Source organism: Ovis canadensis, chromosome 2, assembly GCF_042477335.2.
Source record: "Ovis canadensis isolate MfBH-ARS-UI-01 breed Bighorn chromosome 2, ARS-UI_OviCan_v2, whole genome shotgun sequence".
In the NCBI taxonomy this organism is placed as follows: Eukaryota; Metazoa; Chordata; class Mammalia; order Artiodactyla; family Bovidae; genus Ovis; species Ovis canadensis.
Genome location: NC_091246.1, coordinates 254,593,893 through 254,617,195, shown reverse-complemented (window position 1 = coordinate 254,617,195; position 23,303 = coordinate 254,593,893). Strand labels below are relative to the sequence as shown.

General features: G+C 57.3%; 1 protein-coding gene across 2 annotated transcripts in view; it reads left to right on the top strand.

Annotated features, from left to right (window-relative positions):
* Positions 1-201: 201 nt before the first annotated feature.
* PADI3 (peptidyl arginine deiminase 3) overlaps positions 202-23,303 on the top strand; it is a 29,842-nt gene continuing 6,740 nt past the window's right edge. The window contains exons 1-13 of one of the 2 annotated variants that reach the window (XM_069575162.1): positions 202-309; positions 7,169-7,349; positions 9,573-9,645; positions 11,805-11,866; positions 12,815-12,932; positions 14,057-14,182; positions 15,556-15,734; positions 15,936-16,039; positions 16,118-16,229; positions 18,235-18,342; positions 20,876-21,027; positions 22,192-22,336; positions 22,420-22,522. In XM_069575162.1, coding sequence (XP_069431263.1) covers positions 218-309; positions 7,169-7,349; positions 9,573-9,645; positions 11,805-11,866; positions 12,815-12,932; positions 14,057-14,182; positions 15,556-15,734; positions 15,936-16,039; positions 16,118-16,229; positions 18,235-18,342; positions 20,876-21,027; positions 22,192-22,336; positions 22,420-22,522 — 1,555 coding nt within the window. In that variant the 5' untranslated portion in view covers positions 202-217. The remainder of the gene's footprint in view (positions 310-7,168; positions 7,350-9,572; positions 9,646-11,804; positions 11,867-12,814; positions 12,933-14,056; positions 14,183-15,555; positions 15,735-15,935; positions 16,040-16,117; positions 16,230-18,234; positions 18,343-20,875; positions 21,028-22,191; positions 22,337-22,419; positions 22,523-23,303) is intronic. The other variant, XM_069575161.1, reaches the window with a different exon arrangement.

Here is a 23,303-nt window from a genome sequence, read left to right as displayed (position 1 = left end):
GAGAAATTAACTGTCTGTGGGCCTGGGTGAGAGCCATAGGGTCATATGCAAACTCCCGGCTTCTTCCCCCCAATCCTGAGCTCGCGGCTCGGGGAAGGGGCTGGGCTTCTGGGACTGGAGCCAATGGGCTAGCACCTGGGGCTGGTGGGGTGGGGCCAGGGTCTTTTAAACCACATGCCAAGGGTCATCTGAGGCTCAAGCCCAGGTGGAGGCCAGCATGTCTCTGCAGAGGATTGTGCGTGTGTCCTTGGAACACCCCACCAGCGCCGTGTGTGTGGCTGGAGTCGAGACCCTGGTGGACATTTATGGGTAAGAGCCAGAAGCCTGGGGGTGGGCATTGCGGGCCCCTGGTGCCGACCCCGGGCTCTCCCTGCAGGCCGTCTGGGGCGCTTCCTGTCTTGGCTGCCCTCTCCTGAGTCTTGGCCTTGGAACAGCAGCTAGGCGCGGAAAGAGGTGTTTGCCTTTCTCAGCCGGGCTTCTTCAAGACCCCAGCCAGGGGACGCGAAGTGTGGGGGACTGAAATGGGGGAAGAGGCCCTGTAGCTCTGGTTCAGGGCCTCGGAGGCTGCTGGGCACTTGCCCCTGTCCTGACAAACCTGCAGGCTGGGCTGGGGTCTCACTGGGCACACAAGACTAGGAAGAGGGGTACCCACATCCCCAGCTTATGAGCTCTGCAAACTGGGCATCAGTCCTTTTGAAAACAAACAAAAAAAAGAAATCACTTACACTCAACAAAGCACTTACTCTGTGCCAAGCACTGTTCTAAGAGCTTGACAAGCCTCTTGAATTTAATCCTTGAACTTTAACTCCCAAACTTGACTTTCACAACAACCCGAGGGGCTGAGTTTATAACTAGCTTTCTTTTGTGTGATGAATGTGGAAATGGAGCCACAGGCAGAGCAAGCCGTTGGCTCAGCCACACAGCTACAAAGTGGCGAATCCAGTGCTCAAAGCCGCGCGTGGCGGTGTTCTCTGCTCTCCGCCGCCTGCGGCTTACAGAGCAGCACCCGCGCTTTAGGCCCCTGCTACCGCCGTGGCCGTGGCCGTGGCCGTAAAGCCAGAGGCTGGGGGAGGCCCCCGTCTTCTCTCTCTCGCCTTGGAAGAAAAGGAGAGTTCAGGCAGGGTTTCGGGAGCTGGGCGCTGGGAACCACCAGGAAGCCGCCGCTTTACTTCTTAAGGCGTCCTCAGGGGTCCTAGGTCCAAGGCTGAGCGGGGAAGGCAGGTACTCTGGGGGTAGGAGAGGAGAAGCCCGCGCTGCGGGCTTCCCATCGAGAAGCTCTCCGCGCTCTCCTGAGACGAGCCTGCGTTTCTCAGCACTGTCTGCACGGCCACTGCTTGCTGAGGGGCCAGCCTGTGCCCTGGGAGAAGTTAAGCAGTGTATCTCTGGCCCCTGCTCAGCAGATGCTAGTGATCACCCCTCACTTGTGACCACCAAAAACACCTCTGGACATCACCCAGTGTGCCCTGTAGGGAAGGTCACCCCCACCTGAGAACCAGCATTTTAAACCAGGACTTTAAAAACTGGAGTTAACTTAGAAGCAGAGACGGGGTTGGTCCCGGGCACTAGAGAGGAGCTGAGGCGCTGGTCTGCAGCAGGCTGAGGGTGGGTGGGCAGTGAGGACTAGGAAGGGGACTTGGTTGCTCCCGACACAGACAGAAGCCCCAGATGATGAGGAGGGGTGCCCGTGCCAGCTGGCGCCACCGCCTCCCCCAGCTCTGCATACCCGTGGGGGTGACTCACCTGCCCTGCCTACCCCATGCCCGTCGGGCAGCTGTGTCTCTTGTTTGACCTGCCACAGGAAGCCTGAGACCGGATCGTCCCCTGCAGAATTTTCTAGAGGATGGGGGATGGCCTTGGACCGTGAGTGGCAGAGGCAGTGTGTCTTGGGGTGATGTGGATAGACAGGTCATCCTTGGGGTTCCCAGAGGAGGCTGCAGATGGGACAGCCACGGGATGGGGGGGAGCCTCTGCCTCAACAGAGAGACTCTCGGGCCCCCAGTCACCAGCCCGTCTTGGGGATGGGGGGAGCTCCCAGCCTGTTCATCTGCACTCTCATCAGGTGTGGCCATTCCTTCGGGGTCTAGCGTGTGCCAGGCATGGGGACACAGTGGTGAACAAGCACACGCGGCCTCTGGCCTCTGACCTCTGAGAACCCTGTCCTGAAATTTCTAGCCGAGGCCGGACCACCTCGCGGAGGTGCTGCGGGAAGGATTCTTGTCTTGCAAGCAAGCAGGACCAGATTACTTCTAAAGCCCCTTCCGACTCGGAGATGCTGTGATTCGGCAGTCCTGGGTGCTCAGACTGTGGGCCAACAGGAGGAAGGCAGTGGACGTGTGGTCAGTCTTGGCTCTGCCTCCTGAGAGCTGTCTGACCTTGGGAAAGTCACTTAACCTCCCAAGTCACTCTTTCTTCATCTGTAGAATGAAGGTCGTAATTATATCAGCAATGATGCCTAGAGCCTGCCTGCCTGTCACTTGCCCTAGAGTGTGTGTGACTAACGATAACTAATACTCCAGCCATTCTGCGAGGTGGGTACTGTCTTCCTCCCCGTCTCAGAGAGGAGGAAACTGAGGCACAGAGAGGCTGCGTCATCTGCCCCCTGTTACACAGCCAGGGAGGGGAGGCAGGGCCAGGCTGCGGTCCGAGCACCGTGGCCTTCACTTCAAAGGGCTGCTGGGACGGATGAGATCGTGCATGGAGGGCAGGTAGGCGGTGCCTGGCACGTAAGCGTTCACTTATGGTAACTGCTGCCATTATTACCACCACCATCATCACTTTAACCATCTTCCCTGGCTCTCTAGACAGCCTCGAGTGTCCCCAAACCATCCACAAGACGGCAGGGAAATAACCTCTGAGCCCTGCTGGGAGAAGGAGGAGAGGAGAGGAGAGAAATTAACACAGGCTGAGCAGTCAGGGCAGGCTCCCTGGAGGAAGACCCCTGCAGGATGAGCAAGACCCCTGGGGATCTCTAATCACTAGCGGATTAAACCCTGTCTTCCTTCTTTCCACTGAGTTGGAGGTGGCCCAGGCTTGGTAAAGGGGTTTTGCTCTCCCTGTTAGGGATTCTTAGGGAGAGGGGTAATACACAGAGGTGATGAGCCACGCACTGGCTTGCAGCCAGGACTGAGAACGCCGTCCCTAGTCGGAAGGGCAGACAGCTCACCGCGTGCTCAGCAGAGGCGGTCTTACAGAATGAAGAGGCTGGGGCGCCTGGGGCAGGAACTCTGAGTGCTCACCCTGGTTCTGTCAGCCTTTGCTATGTCGCCGTGAGCATATTTCTGCTCCTTGCTGGAACTCAGTTTCCACATGTGTGCCCCAGAGAGGCTGGCATCGAAGAGTGGCTTTCAGGCTCTGCTCACGGAGGCTTCTGAGCCTCCTTGGTTTGGCAAAGCAGCTCCCGTTGGTCTCCACCAAATTCTGTTTGGTGTACAGCTCTGGCCTGCCTGTGCGGAGAGCAGAGTCTGGGAGGCAGACACATCTTTAACTCTCAACTACCTGGACTTTGTGAAAGGGGAGTGTGTGGCCACCATTTTTCAGGGGCAGGAAGACACAGGACTAAGGAAGGGCAGTGAGTTCCTGGACCGCATTCTTGGGTGAAGCTGGTGGGGCTGGGAATCTGGGACCTCACCGAGCAGAGAGGGACAGCTGGCATCCGGAGCGCGCTGGGCCTTGGTCTCCCCTGCCGCCATGGGCCAGCTCGTTGGGGACCTTGGTGGTCAGCTCGTCAACCTTTCTGTTCTCAGCCACAGAGAACCTTTCCCATCAGTTTCCCGGCCCTAAAATGTCTAGTTTTGTTTTCCCAGAGGTGGAGGTCCTAGGAGCTGGGAGGGAGAGAGTGGGCTTGGGTTCGCAAGGGAGTGGGGACAGAGCTGGCTGGAGTTCTGACTCTGTCCCTCACCAGCTGTGTGGCTTTGAGCAAGCCGCCTGTCATCTCTGAGCCTCCCTTCCCTTGCCTGAAAGGTGGGGGAGTAGTGCTGGCATCCGGTGGCTTGCCGTCTGCATCATCACTGCCACCATCATCCTCGCCGCTGGAAGGGCGGATGAGTCTAAAGGCAAGCCTGAGCCGTCTGGGCGCCCAGGAATGCGTGAGGTCACGCTGCGTCCCCCCACGCCCCCTGGACGGGGCAGCAGGGCCCAGCATTTCTGAGACAGCCCTCCTTAGCCATGTCTTCAGACTTCACTGGACATCAGTTGCTTTAAAAGAGCTCTGCATGCAAAACTTATGGTTCTGGAATCAGCATTTTCAACAAGTAGGTCTGAGGTTGATGCCGTGAGGGTGACCAGTGGTCCTTGTTTGTCTAAGACTTTCTAGGTCTTAGTACTGAATGGCCTGCGCCCCAGGAAAAGTCCTGGTCCCTGGCAAACCAGAACTGTGGGTCATTCCACCGTGTTTTCCCCAGCGCGCACCAGCTCCTAGGCTGTGGAGTCCTGCAGCTGCCTGAGAGGGCTTGGTGATGGAGAGGGTCTTGGACGGTCCCGCATGCGGGGGAGGGCACAGCCCCCAGCTGTGTGTGCCCAGGGCTGGGCTGGGGTGCCGTCTGGAGCAGCAGGCTGTGCTCAGGGCAGCCTGACCGGAGGCGGGACTTCATCCAGGTGAGCCTCGGGCCACCTCCTGTGCCCTCCAGGCACCGGGGAGCTCAGATCCTCCCATCCTGCTGCAGGGCTTCCCCCAGCAGCCGCCGCTTCAGTCTTCCTAACGCACAGCTGTGGGGGGTGGGTATAAACCCTGAACCGGGGGTCCAGGGCACTGCCTTCTAGTCCGATCTCTTCTGGGCCTCAGTTTCTCCAGCAGGGAAATAACGGCACGGGTGCAGGGGCCTTCAACTTTCGCTCATTCTGTTCATCACACAAACACACTGCTTTCATCTGCTCATCACCCCCCCTTCATCGATGCCGACGCAGAGGCGCAGAGAGGTCAAGGCCAGGCAGCTAGGGAGCAGTGGAGCTGGATTTGAACCCGGGCAACCTGGCCCCAGAGCCCTCAGGCTTAGCCACCTCACCGCAGCTCTGCAGGTCGCCCTCATACTCAGGAGCCACCGCTGGCTCCTATTACCTAGGAATGAAATGACAGCAAGCTCGTTGCAGCCTGAGTTTGCCCTTGACCTCCGAAGCCTCCACTTGGAAACCCCTTCCCTTTAGCTGTGTCTCCTCCTTGCCCTTAGTTCACTCCTTTCTCCATGAAGCTTCCCCAGATGCCCCAGTCCCAGCCTCAGCCTGCTCCCATACGCCTGCCTCCTATGTCCTAATTTACCTTAATAACCCCGTCCCCCTTCCTGGCCAGTGGTTTTCCAAGACTGCCCCATCTGTTAATCATGTTTGAGCCTCATGGTTGCCTGCGGCTGGCCCAGCGGGTGTCATTACCCCACTTTAAAGGCGAGGCTACAGGGCCAGGTGAGCTGTTCCAGGCCACTTGGCTGTAGGGCAGCCCGGCCTGGTCCTGACCCTGGTCCTGGCACCCCTGAGCCCCTGGCTTCTTTGGGACCCTCCTGCACAGGGCTGCTTCCCCAAACCAGAGTCTGCAGCCTGGGAACTGGGTGGGCGTCATGTCTGAAGGACCACCCAAGGTGTGCCGCTCTAGCTGCGGAGGCCTGGGGCCCGAGGAGCACCTGGGTGGTGGGGGGCCGCTGGGGGCCCTTCACCCCCGGCTCCAGCTGCCTGAGTCTTCGTCTCTCTGGCTTCCGTATCTGTCTCTCTGTCTCTGTGTCCCCACGCCTCTCACTGCAGGCTCTCCCTGTCCCCCGACGGTCCGGCTCACAGACCCAGGGCACAGCAGAATAGAGCTCTGGAAACGTCAGCTTCGGGAGTAAGTTACCAGATAAAACCCAGGACACTCAGTTAAACTGGAGGTCCAAACAAACAATGAGTGATTTTTTAGTTGAGGGATGTCCCAAATATTGCGCAGGGTATACTTAGGTGAAGATAACTGTTTGTCGGTTACCTGAAATTCGAGTCTGACGGCATGTGCTCTATTTTATTAAACCTGGCAGCCCTGCCTGGGAGGAGACACAGGTGCGTCAGCTCCTCCTACCTGGCGAGGACGCCCAGCAGGCCGAGCCCTGGCGGGAGAGCTGCCTGATGGAGTCCAGTCTGGGCTCTGTATGTTTCTCTTTCTATAAAGGGAAGCTGTGCTGAGAAGTGCCAGAATCATGCCAGCGAGGAGTGAAGGAGGCCTGCTCTCCTCCAAGTGGAGGCAGAGAAGGGAGAGGGCCTGGGGCGGAGCGGGGACTGCGGCCGCAGTGCAGCTTTGGCACGCCCCTCACCCGTCCTGAGCTTGGGTTTCCCCACATTAAATGGGACTGTGCAGAAGACTAGATGAGGCGATATTTGGGAAGGTTCGTCAAGCCCCCCTCAAGCCCCCCACGCTAACTGTGCAGGGGAGGGGCCTGGGGGTTTCGACTTGTCCTGTCATTACGCCCAGGTAAGAATGTGGACTCAAGAGCCAGGAGGCCTGGATGTGGATCCCAGTCCTGCCACCTACTAGTAGCTAGTAGCTCCATGACCTTGGACAGGTTACTTTGACCTCAGTTTTCCTGTCTGTAAAATGGGAGCTAATAGTACCTACCTGGGTTTTTAAAACGGATTACATGACAATGCACGTAATGACACTTCAATATGGCAGGCACAGAGCAAGAGCTCAGCCAGTGCCCCCCGCTGGGTGTGTGCCGCTCCCTCCAGGAAGCCTTCCGGGTCCTCTCCCCACAGAGGCCTCTCCCTGGGTGATCCCACTGCCTCCCGACCCATCTTTTGCCCTGGGCAGGGCTGTCCTCAGCGCTCTGGCTGGCTTGAAGGCTCTGGGGCAATGGGTGCTTCTTCCCGCAGGCGCATGGGCACCCTACGGAGGAGACTGATTTCAAACAAGATGCCCAGACCAGCTAGGGCTGAAAGGAAGTCCCAGGGCCATCGGATGGACAGCACGGACTTTTTAACCCTACAATGAATACCTGGAGAACTCACAAGGGAAATGTTCATCAACACAGAACCTGGGAATATGAGACTGTGTATATGTGGGCGGGGTCCAAGTTTGACTCCTAGGAGCTTGCTGGAAGGATCTGAGAAGCCTGGGGTAGTCTGGGAAGGCTTCCTGGAGGAAGCAAGCGTTCGAGCCAGAGTTCAAGCATCTGAGCGAGGGCTGCCCTCTAGCACTTCCCACGGCTTGTGCCTTTCCCAGGTCAGTTCCTGAGGGCACAGAGATGTTCGAGGTCTACGGAACCCCCGGCGTGGACGTCTACATCTGCCCCAGCGTGGAGAGGGACCGGGAGCGTGCGGAGGCCCGGCGGTGGCACTTTGACGTGGGCTCCCAGATCGTCGTGGTCATGAACTCCCCCAGCAACGAGCTCAACGACAGTCACGTGAGCGCGCCCCCTTGTCTGGGGGTGGCTGGGGGTGGGGGGCGACCCAGCTCCACGCGGGCCCAGTGCCCTCTCTTCTCCAGAATGCGGGGTAACCCAGAGAGCAAGAGCGCGGCCCTGGGGCCGCCAGCTCTGCGACCTACGGACACAAACTGGGGGTCTGCTGGCCACTCTCATCGCCTCCCGGAGCCTGTTTCCCCGCCTGTGGCTGAGGGTCGATTCGTGGTCCCCGTTACTACGAATGGGGGAGAGAAAGCAGAGGTGGAGAGGGGAGCAGCTGCCTCGGGGGCCCCTTCCCTCAGGGCCTCGCCTTCCCTAAGCCGCCGCCTTCCTGACCCCGCTCCCTTCTCAGGCAGGATGCCTGCCCTCCTCTCCTCTCTGCCCAGTCAGCCGCAAGAGCGAGTCTACCGCGGCCGGGCTGGAGGCAGTGTTCTGGCCCCCGGGCAGGGGGCGTTTGAAAAACGGGGGGGATGGGGTGGTCCGCGAGCTCGGCGCAGTGGGAGTCAGGTCTGCCGTGCAGGCGGCAGGCTCCCGCTCGGTCAGGGGCGCCGTTTCGGGAAACTGGCCCTTCAAGGAGCACTGGCCGGGCGCCCAGTGCTAGGCAGCGTGCCCTCGCCCGCCCCGACCACGGCCTCAGCGGCGGGGTCTCGTGCGCGGTTCTCGGGGGAGGCCACTAGGGATCAGAGCAACCGCCCCGCGGCCACAGAGCTGGTCAGAGGGGGAGCTGGAGCTCAGGGGCCAGAGCTGCCGGACTCCTGCGGACAAGCTCCCTCCGTCAGCCCCACGTCCTTCCCACCCAGGGATCCGAATTAGCCCATCCGGGGAGTTTCGTGCAGCAGGTGGGGCAGGACTCCGCGAATCTATTTCACAAGGAGAGCGACCAGGAGGGGCGTGGCTTACGTGAGGTCACGTGATTAGTGAGGCGCCGCGCGGGTGAGGGTCAGGGCAGAGGCCCCTGGAGCCCGGCGAGGAGGTGGGCCGGCCTGCGATGGGCGCCCAGCCCCGAGCCAGAGACGGTGCGGGGGCGGCCGCGCTCTGAATTCCTTGGCCCCGAGGACCACAGGGACAGAGGAGGGTCATCAGAACGCCCCTGCCTTTGCCCAGGGTCCGGGTAACCGTGTGCCTGAAGCGAGCATCCCGCGGGGCTTGACTCTCGGGGGTTCGCAGCTGCAGGATTTCGGGGCTCTCAGGACTGAGGAGGGACGGGTGTTGGTAAGTTCCTGAGCCCCCTGGGAGCCAGGACATCGGAGCCGGAGAGCTGAGGGACCGCATCAGGAGGGAGGGTCCCGGAGGAGGGCGGAGGGTGAAACGGCTTCGGGGCACCCGCCTGGAGTTCGCTCTATCATCATCACCGTCTTCAGCCTCACCTTTAACAGCTGTTGGGCGTGTGCTGTGGGCACGGTGCCAAACGTCCCACGCTTTCCGGCTTTAATCCGCACAACCTGTCATCAGTCCCTCCGAGCCATCCACGGCGGAGGAGAGGGAGACCCAGACAGTCCAGTAACTTTCCCAGGGTGTCCTCTGCCAGCCCAGGCCATCTGACTCAGGAGCGCTGCACCGGCTCATACACCACGCCCCCTGCCCTCTCATAACAAGAGCTGGTATTTCTTGGGCATTTCCTACCAGATCAGCCTTCTCCATGGATTGTTTCAAATCTGAACTACCGTCCTCTGATTGTAGGGACCTGTATAAAACCCATACTGCAGAGGAGCAAACTGAGGCAGCTCAGAGAGGTGAAGGGCCTCGGCCGAAGTCGCAGAACGTGGAGGCGCTGGGTTCAAGTAAAGGCCTGTCCAAATCCCACAATTACAGGGGTGTCCCTACACCCTGCCCAGTGCAAACTCCTTATGTTATTTTATTTTTTAATGTATTGATTTATTTGGCTGTACCGGGTCTTAGTTGCAGCACCAAGCTCCTCGTTTTATCCATGGCAAAACTGAGATCCAAAGGGGAACGGGGGCTTGCTAAAATCACACAGGAGTCAGCAGCAGCACTGGGATGCAGGTCTCCATGGAATCCCTCACAAATAGTTCCCATTTTACAGATGGGCTAACCGAGGCACGGAAAAATAGGTGGCAGAGAAGGCTAAAGGGAGAGCTGGGTTGGTGGCTGCACAGAGGTTCCTGGGAGCGCCGCCCCTCCTTGCCAGATCCCCCAAGACCTGTGCCTTGGGGCCAGGCTCCTAGTTTCAGCCAGCTTGACCCTGGGCCCATCTCTCTACAGGTTCAAATTTCCTACCATTCCAGCCGAGACTCCTCGCCCCTGGCCTACGCGGTGCTGTACCTCACCTGTGTGGGTAAGTCGGGGGCCTCAGCCAAGGGCAGAGTGAAGGTGGTGCCGGGCTGGATAAAGACCACTGGGACAAATAGAGACCCAGAACTCAGGCCCAGGCGCATGTAGCTGTCCTGTGATGCTCAGCAAACGTGGATCCCCGCCTTATATCATCCTCAAAAACAAACTTCAGATGGATTTGCTGTATGACGCAGGGAGCCCAAAGCCGGTGCTGTGACCGCCTAGAGGGATGGATGGGGAGGGAGGTGGGAGGACTCGAGTTTAAGAGGGAGGGGACGGATGTATACCTCTGGCTGACTCATGCTGATGTGTGGCAGAGACCATCACAATGTTGTGAAGTAGTCATCCTCCAATTAAAAATAAAATTTAAAAAAGCATCCAGGTGAAAGTCAACATTTTAAAGCTTTTAGAAGAGAATGTCTCTTCAACTTCAAAGTAGTCAGACGTTTTCTTTAACAAGGCAAAACAAAAGCACAAGCCACTGGGGGCAAGACTGATAAATTAGACTCTACTGAAATGGAAATCTATACAACGGAGGACAAGTACAAAGTCAGGCTATGGAGAAGCAATTTGCAATGCGTATGCCTGGATCAGCGTTTGCAGGTAATGGAGGATGCTGATCAGTAAGAAAGAACCACCAAACAATTAATAGAAATAAGCAAAAAACGGAAACCAGCAAATCACAGTGGAGAAAATCCTAGTGCTCAGAACCCAAATGAAAAGAGACTCAACTGCCAAGGATGTGGGACCCGAAACTCCTTCTCCTAGGGGTGGGTTCACGCTGGGGCAGCCATTTCGAAGGGCAAGAAAGTTACCAGGAGAGCTGAAGACGCTCTGCCTGCAGGAGGCGCTTTTGGAAGCAGGACCGCTGAGTTACAGGGAGTGAACGTTTCAGCTGTGATAGATACTGCCAGATGGCTGTCCCGAAAGGCCATGCCTTCTTACACACCTGCCAGCAGCGCAGGGGAGTGTCTAGCCAACACTGTCCATTTCCAGCCTTTTCTGCTTTTCCAGCCTGAGAGGTCAGCGTCTCATTGCTGCTTTCCCTTGCCTCCCTTTAGTTAGGACTGAGGTTGGGGGTCTCCCTGCCCCCCCTCCCTGGACACACACCCGCACCTTGTTTACTGGAAAGTACATGTGTATGTGTTTGGCGAGAAAGTCTGCTTGGGCTTTCTTAACACTTTATGGAAAAACCTGAACGGATTTTTAGGCCAACCCGATATGAGTGTGTGTGTATTGGCTGGGCGGGGAGGGGGGTGGCGGATACAAGAACAGTTAGAAAGCAAGCCCTCGAGCAGCCATCACCCAGGTTGAGAAATGGAACAGGGAACATGACCAGCACCCCGAAGTACCCCCAAGCCCTTCTCTGATCATAACTCGCTCCCTCCCCTACGGTAACCGCTGTCTTGTGATAAATACTCCTTTCCTTTCTGCATGTTTCTGTCATCTGAACAGGCACACCCTAACCATATCGTCTGTTTTTGCCTGCCTTGGCGCGCTGTCTGGGTGGGTCACGTCGTACACACCTTTCGCTCCACCTTACATTTCTGAGACTCATCCCCTTCTTATATGGTGGTTGAGTATCTTTTCACATATTTAAAAATCATTTCAGTTTTTTCTCTCGCTCCCTTGAAGGTTTCATGTGTACTGTAAAACCTCCCCCCACCTTCTGGGGAGAGTGGTTAAGAAGGTGGGATGTAGGCGGGGATGCAAGGGGAAGCTGAGGCTCAGGGCCACACAGCCAGTAGGCGCCAGAGCCTAGGTCCAGATCCGCGGTGGTCTGGTGCGAACGCTCGGGCTCACTGGCCCACCCCTGGGAGACGAGGGAGCTTCAGACAGGCCCAGAATGTCCCAGGTACAGGGCAGAGTGCCCCCCAGACAGTAAGGGCTACCGGGGGGCAGAAGAGGGAGAATTCCGGGAAGGCTTCCTGGAGGGGGCAGCATTTGACCTGGGTTTTCGCTCTGACCCTGTATCTTCCCCAAGGCCTCTTTCCCCAGCCCAGGCAGGGAGGCTCCAAATGCTCCCACCTCTTGGAAACGACTTCCATTTGTCCGCCCCAGAATGGGCCCTGAGACTGAGGGTAAAAGGCGGAGGTCGTGGGCCTGCCTGCGCTGGGCCCCTGGGAGGCTTGTCGTGACTCACCTTCTGCCCTGTCCTTGCAGATATCACCCTGGATTGTGACCTGAACTGTGAAGGCAGGCAGGACAGGGACTTTGTGGACAAGGTAGGCTATCTCGGCCTGGACCCAGAAAGGGGCATGGAGTTCGCAGCTGCTCTAGGCTGGATTGAAAGGGGTGAGGTCATTAGAGGTATCCCCCTGCCTCCCAGCTGATGTCAAGGCCAGTGGAGCCAACCCAAGAATGGCTGGGGATCTTCTTTCACTGGCAGAAAAAGCGTCATCCAGAGTTTTAAGCACATGCATGTCCAGCCCTGGGCTAGGCCTCCCTTTGTAGAGACAAGTCCTTCTGGATTTTCAGTCTAGGTTGGGGGTTGGCAAATTTTTTTTTCTTTTTTTTTTTGTAAGAGCAAGATAGTAAATGTTTTAGGCTTGGCAGGCGATCTTGTCTCTGTTGCAATGGTTTGATTCTTCCAGTGTAGGGTGAAAGAGCTACATAGTCAACATGAGGGGAAAAGGTGTGACAATGTTCCAATAAAACTTTATTTAGAAAAATAGGCAGTAAGCTAGATTTGTAGCATGTGGACCCCCTAATCTATGTGAAAAGGAAATCTACCAAGTCTGAAACTATAAAAGAACTTTGGGCTGAATTGTGGTGGCAATGAAGATGTTGGGAGTTCAGAGGAGGTTGCGTTGGGCTTTGTGAGCAAGGGAGAAGTCCACCTGGGCTGGGCTCCAAAGTTCTGCAGGAGGCGGGGCGTTTCAGCTGGAAGGACGAGCAGGGGCCAAGGAGGGAAGATGGACCTCACCCTCAGAAAGCTGCCTGTTGGGAAAGGGGATGCTGGCTGGAGGCATGCCACAGACAGCTGTGAAAGAGGCTGTCGTTTGAACTTGACCAATGAGTAGTAGGAGCTGCTGGTTCCTCAGCAGGAGCGCCTCTTTTGGCTCAGGGCAGAGAAGAGAGGAGGGGTGAGGAACGTGGCCAGGAGGGAGCTGGGGAAGGGGGCGCAGGCCTGGCCAGAGCCCCCGTCACCGGCTGTGCTTTGCCATCGGCAGCGGCAGTGGGTCTGGGGACCCAGCGGGCACGGAGCCGTCCTGCTGGTGAACTGCGACAGAGACAGTATGAGCTCTAACGACCAGGACAACTGTGACCACCACGTGCGCTGCCTGCAAGGTGAGGGGCGCCAGGGCCGCCGCCCAGCCACCCTGCCCCTCCCCAGCACCCCAGCGCCAGCGGGCACCCCAGCGCCAGTGGGCACGCTGCCAGGGCAGAGCTCTGGGGAGGAGCAGCCTCATCTTCCTCCCCCTCCAGGCTTGGAAAGTGCTAATGCTGAGCACCTACTTTGCGTCAGAGCCTTTCCCCAAACTCTCATCTAAGCATCCACACAGGAGGGCAGCCTCCCCCAAATTCAGAGATGACGATGTTGACACTCAGGGGTCAGGGGATCCCCGAAGTCACTCAGTCAGCCTGAGGCAGGTCCAAGGTTCCTATAACCCCAAATCCAGCCTCCTTCCCGCTGGCATCGCTGGCCTGGATTTCAGAGATGCCCCACATTCCCTGGTAGCTCAGCTGGTAAAGAATCCGCCTGCAATGCAGGAGACCTGGGCTTGATCCCTGGGTTGGGAAGGTCCCCTGGAGGAGGGAAAGGCTCCCCACTCCAGTATTCTGGCCTGGAGCATTCCATGGACTGTGTAGTCATGGGGGCCTGGAAAATTGGATGGACTGTATGGTCCATGGGGTCACAAAGAGTCAGACACGACTGAGCACTTTCCACATTCTAAGTTCATCCTGAGCCGCGTGCACAGCCCCATGAAGGCTGCTGTGGCAGTGTCCTGGGTGTGGGTCAGGGGCTTCACCCGCGAGATGCCCAAGCCACTCGGAAAGTTGGCAGGGTCATTTCAGAGACTGGAGCGCTGAGGCCCCGGGAGGGAGGGGCCGGCCCAGGGCAGTAGTGAGTGACACTGGGCCTGAGAGGAGAGCCCTCACCCGCCTGCTGCCCGGATGGCCTTCCCACTGCACGCTGCTCCTGCTCACCTGCCCCGGGCCAGACAGTGGGCTGGCCACTCCACTTCGGTTTCTCTGGGTAGAGGAGGAAACGGAGGCACAGAGAGGGCAGGAAGCGCCTCCCCGCGTCACAGGCGCACAGACATGTTTCTGCTTTGGTCTTGGTGGCTCTCAGTATTTCCACCGGGCGGGCAGAGCTGGGGCAGAGACCCAGGTCTTGGCACCCTCTGCCCTGGGGAGGGGCTGGGGTGCTGGAGGCCTCCTGAGCCGCGGCCCTGTGTCTGGCTGCCCAGACCTGGAAGACATGTCTGTGATGATTCTGCGGACCCAAGGCCCCGACGCCCTGTTTGATGACCACAAACTTGTCCTCCACACCTCCAGCGCTGATGCCGAGCGGGCGCGGGTGTTCCATGCCTGCGGTGAGTTGATGCCCCTCCTTCCCTGCCCGGGGGGCGGGGGGGGGGGTGCTCAGTTCCCCCACCCAGGCTGGGGTGCAGGCTCTGCTCTGGCTCCGGGGCCGCCTTGAGGGCCCAGAGGAAGAAGCATCAGATGCACGGGTTTCATGACTGGTTGCCTGGCGTCCCTGGCACAGCCGTGCCGGAGGTGGTTTCAGCAGATGAATGCATTTTTAAATATATTTTAAGCACGTTTAAAATTTTAGATTATCAAAACTTTCAAGCATACCCAGAAGCAGAGAGAACACTGTGAGGAACCCCTATGTGCCAACCACTCGGACCCAACAAGGGTCGCTATTCTGCTTCTCTTACGTGATCCGACCGTCCTTGTTTGGTGAAGGGTTTTAAAGCCAGTCCCAGATACCCTGGCTACTTGCCTCTCTGTTCAGCCTGCATCTCTCACCCACCCCGATAAACCCCAAACCGTTGCTTTACCTAGCTACAATGTCATTAGCATGATGCAAGCAAGGATATATAATATCTCCAAAAAATACATGTATTTGGGTTTTTCTGTAAGATGTAACTTTTTGGGCAACACAAGTAATAATGTGCTCAGTTTAGAAATACGGAAGTATGTACAGTTAGAAATGAGAGCTCTCTACCCGACTCCAAAACCTGACTCTTAAGATGCGTCCTCTGTTAACCATTTCGTGTGTGTTCTTGCTGACATTTTTTTAAGTGCCCTGAACGTGCTTGGTGTGCGCGTGCGCGTGCGTGCGTGCGCGTGTGTGCGTGCGCGTGCATGAGCTCGCGCGCGTCCACTTTCTGCTTTCCGCGTGGTTTCTCTCGCCGAGTTATCCCTCCTACACGTCTCTCTTGTGTAGCTCTGCTTTGCCTTCCTCCACAGTCGCGTCATATTTCAAAGCATGGAGGTGCTGTAACTGATCTGGTCCCGTGAACGTACGTTTTTTTGCGGTGTTTTGATTTTTCAGAAATCTCGGTTCCTGGAGGGCAGGGACCGTGCTCACAGCGGTGTCCTGAGTCCTGAACCACACCTCCTAGGTGCATAGTAGGTGTTCAGTAAATAATCAGCGAACACCTTCCACTTGTATTTTATAGGAAAGACACTACCTGGGCATGGACTTGCTGGTTAGGGGTAAACATTGCTTTGCTAGATGCCACCAAATTTCCCTCTGAAAGATCTCAGCGCCGCCTTAGGAACACCCTCCCTGCCCCACCCAGACCTGCCCGCACTCGGGTTTAAGCCTCTCTCTCTCTCCTCTGCAAGTGGGAGGTGAGAAGCGGGGGTGGTTGTGTGGCTTCCGTTGTGTTGGGGAGGTTGCGCAATGCTCCCTGCTCCCGGGGCCCCCTCGCGAGGCCCTTGTGCCCCCTGCCAGGCCCCGAGGACTCCTGCGAGGCGTACCGGCACGTGCTGGGCCAGAACAAGGTGTCTTACGAGGTGCCCCACTTCCACGGGGATGAGGAGCGCTTCTTCGTGGAGGGCCTGTCCTTCCCCGACGCCGGCTTCTCGGGGCTCGTCACCTTCCACGTCACCCTGCTGGATGACTCCAACGAGGTAGGGGCGTCCGGGACAGACAGGGTGGGCAATGGCCTCCATGCCCAGTAGAGGTGGGCGCCCCCCACTGTGTGGAGGATCCCGGCCACCCGCGGCTGCCTCTCCAGAAACTAAGGAGCTAGCAGCTTGCTCAAGTAGCTAGCACCTTGCTAGCGCTGGGCCCCAAGGCCAGTCTGCTTCCCCTCCTGTCTCAACCTGCAGGATTTCTCCGAGTCCCCCATCTTCACCGACACCGTGGTGTTCCGAGTGGCCCCCTGGATTATGACGCCCAGCACCCAGCCGCCCCTGGAGGTGTACGTGTGCCGGTGAGTCGGGGGCGCGGGGTGTCCCCTGGCCCCTGTGTCTGCCTGTGTCCTGAGCATTCTCCCTGGGCTCGTCCACAGCGTGAGGAACAACACTTGCTTCGTGGACGCGGTGGCAGAGCTGGCCAGAAGGGCCGGTTGCAAGCTGACCGTCTGCCCGCAGGCCGAGAACCGCAACGACCGCTGGATCCAGGTACCGCAGCCCCTGGGCAGTGAGCACTTCGAGTGACGCCAGCCTGCAGGCCGGCTCCAACGCAGGGGCTGCGGGGAATATCCAAGAGGACCAGGGCTGCGTCCACCCTCCCCAGGGCCCTGCTCTTTCTAATTCTAGACCCAGAGCTCTCCCCCCTCTCCAGAACCTTCTGGAGACTCAGGCACACTGACGTTGAATATGACATCCATTCACCCACAGGATCTGGGCTAGGTACTGGAGCGGGGGGGTGTGGGATGGCAGAGGTGGGGACGCCCACTCCCTGCCCTCAATGGCCTGGACCAGTGATCCTCCATAGAAGGTTGTTTTTGCCCCAGGGATGCTGCCAAACATCCTGCAATACACAGGACAGCCCCCACGACAAAGAATTAGCTGGCTCCAAGTATCAAGAAAGCCGAGGCTGAGAAGCCCTGGTACAGAGAGTGATTGGGATGGAAGTCGCTGTTCCAACTGTCTAAGACAAAGCAGGGGTGCTGGCAAAGTGCCAGTGGGGCCTGGAGGCAGGTGGAATCACCCTTGTCTGAGAAGCAGATCAGTGGAGGACTGCCTGGAAGGGGCATTTGAGCTGGACCAGATTTGGCGAATGGATAATGACTTGTGTGGTTTATCAAGCACTCCCTGCAGGCCATGCCCAGCATCATTTCATCTTCCTGACAACGCCCTGTCAGTGAAGAAGGAACTCTCAGTGAGGCAAGATGCCTCGGGCCACAGAGCTGGTGAGGGCGGTGCTGGAGCTCACTGAATGGTGGTCCTGGCAGGGGACCAGCCTGTGCAAAGGCCCAGAGGTGGGAGATATGAGAAGGGGCTTCAGCTGTTCTCCTTGGCCAGGATCAAGCTTCTGCGAGAGCTTCCCAGGTGGCACTAGCAGTAGAGAACCTGCCGGCCAGTGCAGGGGGCAGAGGAGACGCCAGCTCCACCTCTTTAGCAGTAGAGAACCTGCCGGCCTGTGCAGGGGGCAGAGGAGACGCCAGCTCCACCTCTTTAGCAGTAGAGAACCTGCCGGCCAGTGCAGGGGGCAGAGGAGACGCCAGCTCGGTCTCTGGGTTGGGAAGGTCCCCTGGAGGAGGGCATGGCAGCCCACCCCAGTGTTCTGCCTGGAGAACCTGAGGAGCCCGGTGGGCTCCTGTCCATAAGGTCACACAGAGCTGGACATGGCTGAAGCGACTTAGCATGCACGCAAGCTTCTGCAAAGGGTAAGAACTGAGGTGAGAGGCCTTGAACACCAAGCTAAGAAGCTTTTGTTTCAGTTGGAAGTTCCTCCCAGGAGTTGTTTCAGGACGAGACACTAGGGCAAGAACTGGCTCGGTCTGGATCCTGGCTCTGCTGTTAACTGGCTGTGGGCCCTTGGGCAAATACCTAGACCGCGCTGTTCCTCACTTTCCTCTGTTGTGATGTGGGATGATCATGGTGCCCCCACATAGGCGTATTGTGAGGTCTGCAGGAGTTAGCACTCATAAAATACTTGGAGCAGGGCCGGGGACATCCTGGTGAGCTTCTCGCTGGACACACAGTCCATGAGTGCTGGGTTATCTTTGCCTCCAGAACTGACCTGGGCATGGCACGTGCTTGAAAGGAGGCGGGTCTGTGCCTCCTCAGGCCACCTCCGCCCCGCTTGCTGTCAGTCCCCCAGGGCCGCACACGGAGGCCATGTGTGATGGCTGGTGCCCAGCAGCCTCTTTGTCCAACTCAGGCCACCCCAAAGCCCTCTCTGCCCCCACTCCCCTGTGACCCAGCACAGGGACACCCCGAGGCCATGTGCTTGTTCATTGCTGACCTGCCTTGCTCTGTGGCCCTAGGTAAGCAGGGCCCCACCCCCGAACCTCCAGCCCTTCCTCCAGCCAGCAGGCATCACGGCCTCTGCCCTCCTCAGTCCTCAAAGGGTAGAGCCGGCCTGAGGCAGAGTGAAGAGTCTTCCCCGAAGCCCTGAGTGCCAGGCGAGGGGGGTAAGCTGCTGACCGTCCACCACTGGTGCCCCCCGGGTCTGCAGGACGAGATGGAGCTGGGCTACATCCAGGCACCGCACAAAACCTTCCCGGTGGTCTTTGACTCCCCCAGGAATGGCGAGCTGCAGAACTTCCCTTACAAAAGAATCCTGGTGAGTGCTTGGGGCCACAGCTGGGCCTGCAGGCCGGGGGGCTTTGCCCCGAGGGCCAGACTGGGAGCCATGCTTTTCAGGGATGGGAGTAGGGTTGCCAGGTAAAATATAGGAGAAGCCGGGCTAAGGTGAATGTCGGCTAAACTGTGAGAACTGTTTTAGCATAAGGATGTCCCATACTCTGCATCAGTTCAGTTCAGTCGCTCAGTCGTGTCCGACTCTTTGCGACCCCATGAATCGCAGCACGCCAGGCCTCCCTGTCCATCACCAACTCCCAGAGTCCACAAAAACCCATGTCATTGAGTTGGTGATGCCATCCAAACATCTCATCCTCTGTCGTCCCCTTCTCCTCCTGCCCTCAATCTTACCCGGCATCAGGGTCTTTTCAAATGAGTCAGCTCTTCACATCAAATGGCCAAAGTATTGGAGTTTCAGCTTCAACATCAGTCCTTCCAATGAACACCCAGGGCTGATCTCCTTCAGGATGGACTGGTTGGATCTCCTTGCAGTCCAAGGGACTCTCAAGAATCTTCTCCAACACCACAGCTCAAAAGCATCAATTGTTCGGCGCTCAGCTTTCTTCAGAGTCCAACTCTCACATCCGTACATGACCACTGGAAAAACCATAATCTTCTCCAACACCACAGTTCAAAAGCATCAATTGTTCGGCGCTCAGCTTTCTTCAGAGTCCAACTCTCACATCCGTACATGACCACTGGAAAAACCATAGCCTTGACTAGACGGAACTTAGTTGGCAAAGTAATGTCTCTCCTTTTTAATATGCTATCTAGGTTGGTCAAAGCTTTCCTTCCAAGGAGTAAGCATCTTTTAATTTCATGGCTGCAGTCACCATGTGCAGTGATTTTGGAGGCCAGAAAAATGAAGTCAGCCCCTGCATGGAGTATACTAAAAATACATTTATTGTTTCTATAAAATTCAAAGTGAACTGAGCATGCTCTATGTTTATTTATTAAATCTGGCAACCCCAGATGGGGAGAGGAGGCGGGAGAGTGCAGCTGTTAAGAACACAGGCTTAGGGGTGGGAGATGGGAGGGAGGTTCAGGAGGAAAGGGGCGTGCATATACTTAGGGCTGCTTCACGCTGTGGGGCAGAGACCAGCACAACACTGTGGAGCAGTTATCCTCCAACTAAAAAAACGCACAGGCTCTGGAGTCAGAGCAACCCGGCTCTGTCACCCACGTGCTGTGTGACCTTGCGTGAGTAATCTCCCCTCTCTGAGCCTCAATTTCCTCATCAGTAAGAATATGCTAGCCCAGGTCTCGGAGATGTTTGTGAAGCTTCTTCATGCCAACACAGAGAAAGCACAAACGTAGATAGCTGGCATTGTTACCGGTAGTAAAGCGGGTATCTTCAAATGGACTTACCTAGGAAATAGAGACTCACAGACACAGAGGTCAGACTTGGCAGGGGGACGTGGAGAGGGGAGGGGAGGATTGGCAGTTTGGGCTATGATGCTAAAGCTGAAGCTCCAGTACTTTGGCCACCTCATGCGAAGAGTTGACTCATTGGAAAAGACTCTGATGCTGGGAGGGATTGGGCGCAGGAGGAGAAGGGGACGACCCAGGATGAGATGGCTGGATGGCATCACGGACTTGATGGACGTGAGTCTGAGTGAACTCCAGGAGTTGGTGATGGACAGGGAGGCCTGGCGTGCTGCGATTCATGGGGTCGCAAAGAGTTGGACACGACTGAGCGACTGAACTGAATGCAAACTATGATACGCAGAATGGATAAACTACGAGATCCTGCTGTACAGCAAGGGAGCCATCCTCAATATCCTGCGATGACCCACCGTGGGAAAGAATAAGGAAAGGAATGCATAGACATATATGTATGACTGAGTCACTTCGCTTTACAACAGAAATCAACAAACCATTGTGCTCAACTCTGCTTCCGTAAAAAGGGAGAGCATATGTCCTAACCGACCCCTCCTGAGAAAAAAGGGGAGGTCCCCTTGGTGCCATAGAGAGTGGAGGCTTCTCCCACCCCTCGCTGGGCATGAAGGTGGGAGGAGCGCTCTCCTGGCCTCAGGGCTGTCTAAATTCCTTGTAAGAGACGGCCCTGGGGAGTTGTCCCTTTTCCTAGATTGAAAGCTGAGGCTCGGAGGACCGTCACCCGCCCCTCAGGCCCCGAGAACAGGGCCCTCTGGAGCAGCCAGATACCCGCCCCGGGGCGAGACTGACGGGAAGGCCACGCAGAGGACACAGGAGTGGCCGCAGCCCCCCTCCACCTCTCACGGGGCTGTGGGGACCGCCTGGCCCTCTCTCCTGTATCCCCGTGACCGGGGGAATAGCACGCTCCGAAACGGCAGTGGGGCTGGAGGGAGCATGAGCATCTGAGCGTGCAGGAAATAGCAGTCAGCTCAGATGTCCATCTTGGACTCAGTGTTTCTATCTGAAGAATGGGTGGCCATGCACGCCCCATCTTTAAGGAGCTTAGAGCCCAGCAGGTTGGTTCAAGTGCTTCCTGGTGAGCCTGCCCACTCTGAGCCTGACTCTGTTTCCCCACCCAGGGTCCAGACTTCGGGTACGTGACCCGGGAACCACGAGACAACTCTGTGAGCGGCCTGGACTCCTTCGGGAACCTGGAGGTCAGCCCCCCTGTGGTGGCCAATGGGAAGGAGTACCCCCTGGGGCGGATCCTCTTCGGGGGCAACTTGCCTGGGTGAGAGACTGAGGGTGGGTGTTGATGGTGGCTGGGGGAGGGCCGTCCCACTCCTGCGAGAGAAGCAGAGAGGGTCAGTGATGAAATGGCAGTCCAGGCCGCGGTGCTGCTGGGGGCAGAGGGCTGCCCCCCAGGCGTCGTCCACACTCCTCTCAAGGGGTCTGAGACGCCCAGAGCAAGCAGGCCCCAAGAGCCCATTCAGTCCAACACTCTCGTTTCACAAGTGGGCCCAGAGAGGGTGAGTTGCCCGGGAGTCACACGGGAGGCAGAGTCATGGCTAGACTTGGGTCTTCTGATTCAGAAAATAAATCCATGTCGATACCAGTGAATAATTATAGAAGAAAACGGTTTTAAGCCTCAACAGTCCCAGGAGAAACTGCATTTAAATCAAGGCTTGTTCACACTACAATACAAATGACTAATATCAGATCTTTCCCTGAGAGCGAAAGGGAGGTACAGGACGTGGAAACGGAGACAGCAGTGACGCAAAGGGGGGTACCACGGCAGAGGGGTGCTGATGGAAGACGCAAGGAACCGTGCAACAGTGTTATTTGCCATGGGAATAGGCCAAGACCGCCCACCAAGTTCAGCAAAGTGGTTAGAACAGGCTTGTGATCAGAAACAGGTGAAACCAGCTTTGAAGGGACCACCTGTCCTCAAACACGTGATCTCACCGACAGAGGACGTTTGGGCCATGCCATTCGATACTTTTTCAGAAGGCAAGAGAAGAAGGGGGTTTGAGTTCACGAAAATAAAATGCTGGGGCTGTGAGACAAGATCACCCTCTCTCCCTGCTGATGCGTGGGAAGCTGAGTCTGTAGTGAGAGAGAGGTCAGTTAAACTCTAGGAAGAACTGCCCAGCCGCGGGTTGAATATGCGGGTGACATCTGCCACTTGGAGAACACGAGGATGGGGTCTGAGGGTGGTCCTGAGGATTCGCCTGGATGAGGAGACCGGGATGGTAAGCTGTGATTGACCTGCCTGTGTCTGCCTCTCAGAGAGCTCACCTTGAGTGTGACTTAAATATATATTTATTTATCATCTTTCCCGATTACAAAGGCAGCGCAAGCTTTTTACAGACGTTGCCGAAATCTTGAACTCTCGTCCTTCTGTTTCTGTGTATATTCTCTTTAGTTAACTCTTTTTTTGCCCCTTGGGCCCCAGGTCAAGGGGCCGCCGGGTCACCCAGGTGGTCCGGGACTTCCTGCACGCCCAGAAGGTGCAGCCGCCCGTGGAGCTCTTCGTGGACTGGCTGGCGGTCGGCCACGTGGATGAGTTTCTGAGCTTCGTCCCTGCCACTGATGGGAAGGTGAAGACCCAGGGACAGCTCTGGGCCCGGGGCTGAGCCGAGCGGAGGCGCGGGGCTCAGCTGAGTCTGTTCTCTGCACACAGGGCTTCCGGATGCTCCTGGCCAGCCCCAGCGCCTGTTTCAAGCTCTTCCAGGAAAAGCAGAAGTGGGGCCACGGGGGCGCCCTCCTGTTCCAAGGGGTTATCGGTGGGTGCTGTGCCCCTCATCGCCGCTTTCCTGCCCCCCCCCCTTGCCACATCACGGCTTGAGAGAGGAACGTCCCGCTGGAAGGGGGCCTGGCCTCCAGGTCTGAGACCCCTTGGCTCAGCAGGCCCCGCTGTCCACAGCGCGGGCAGAGCTGGCAGGGAGCGCCACGGAGGACGATGGGGGCTGGCCGTGGGCACAGCAGAGACGCGGTCCGCTCTGGGGCGCATGACCAGTGCAGTCGTACAGGGGCCTCTGCACCAAAGGGCCTAGCACTTGGGATTTGATGCTCAGCCCCTCGCTGTCTTGAAAGTCTGAGTAATGTGTGTTTTGCGAGTGAAATCTGATTGATCAGTGGACCATCTATTGGGAGCTTGGAGCCTGGGCTCAGGAACATTCCTGCCCTGGACCAAATCTCCCTCCAAGCAAAAAGCATTCACAGAACTTAAAAGCTCCCAAGTGCAACTTCCCACATCTATTTCCCACCCGCCTGGAGCCCCAGCTGTAAAATGGAAGAAATACAATTGCCCTCATCCCCCCCTCTCTCATCGGGCCTGTGAACAGACTCCTTGAGCTCAGATCAAACCTGGAAAATTCTCAAATCCAAATTTCATGTACCAGGCAGAGGGAAAGCCATCTTCATCTTCTTTAGAAGCAGGGGTTTGCAGTGAGCAGGGCCCAGAGAGAGGCTGAGCCGAGCAGCGAGGGGATTCACAGCTGTCGGGCCACGTGTAACCACCAGGTGGCCCCAGAGAGCTGATAGCAGCGCAGCGGCTGCGGAGGC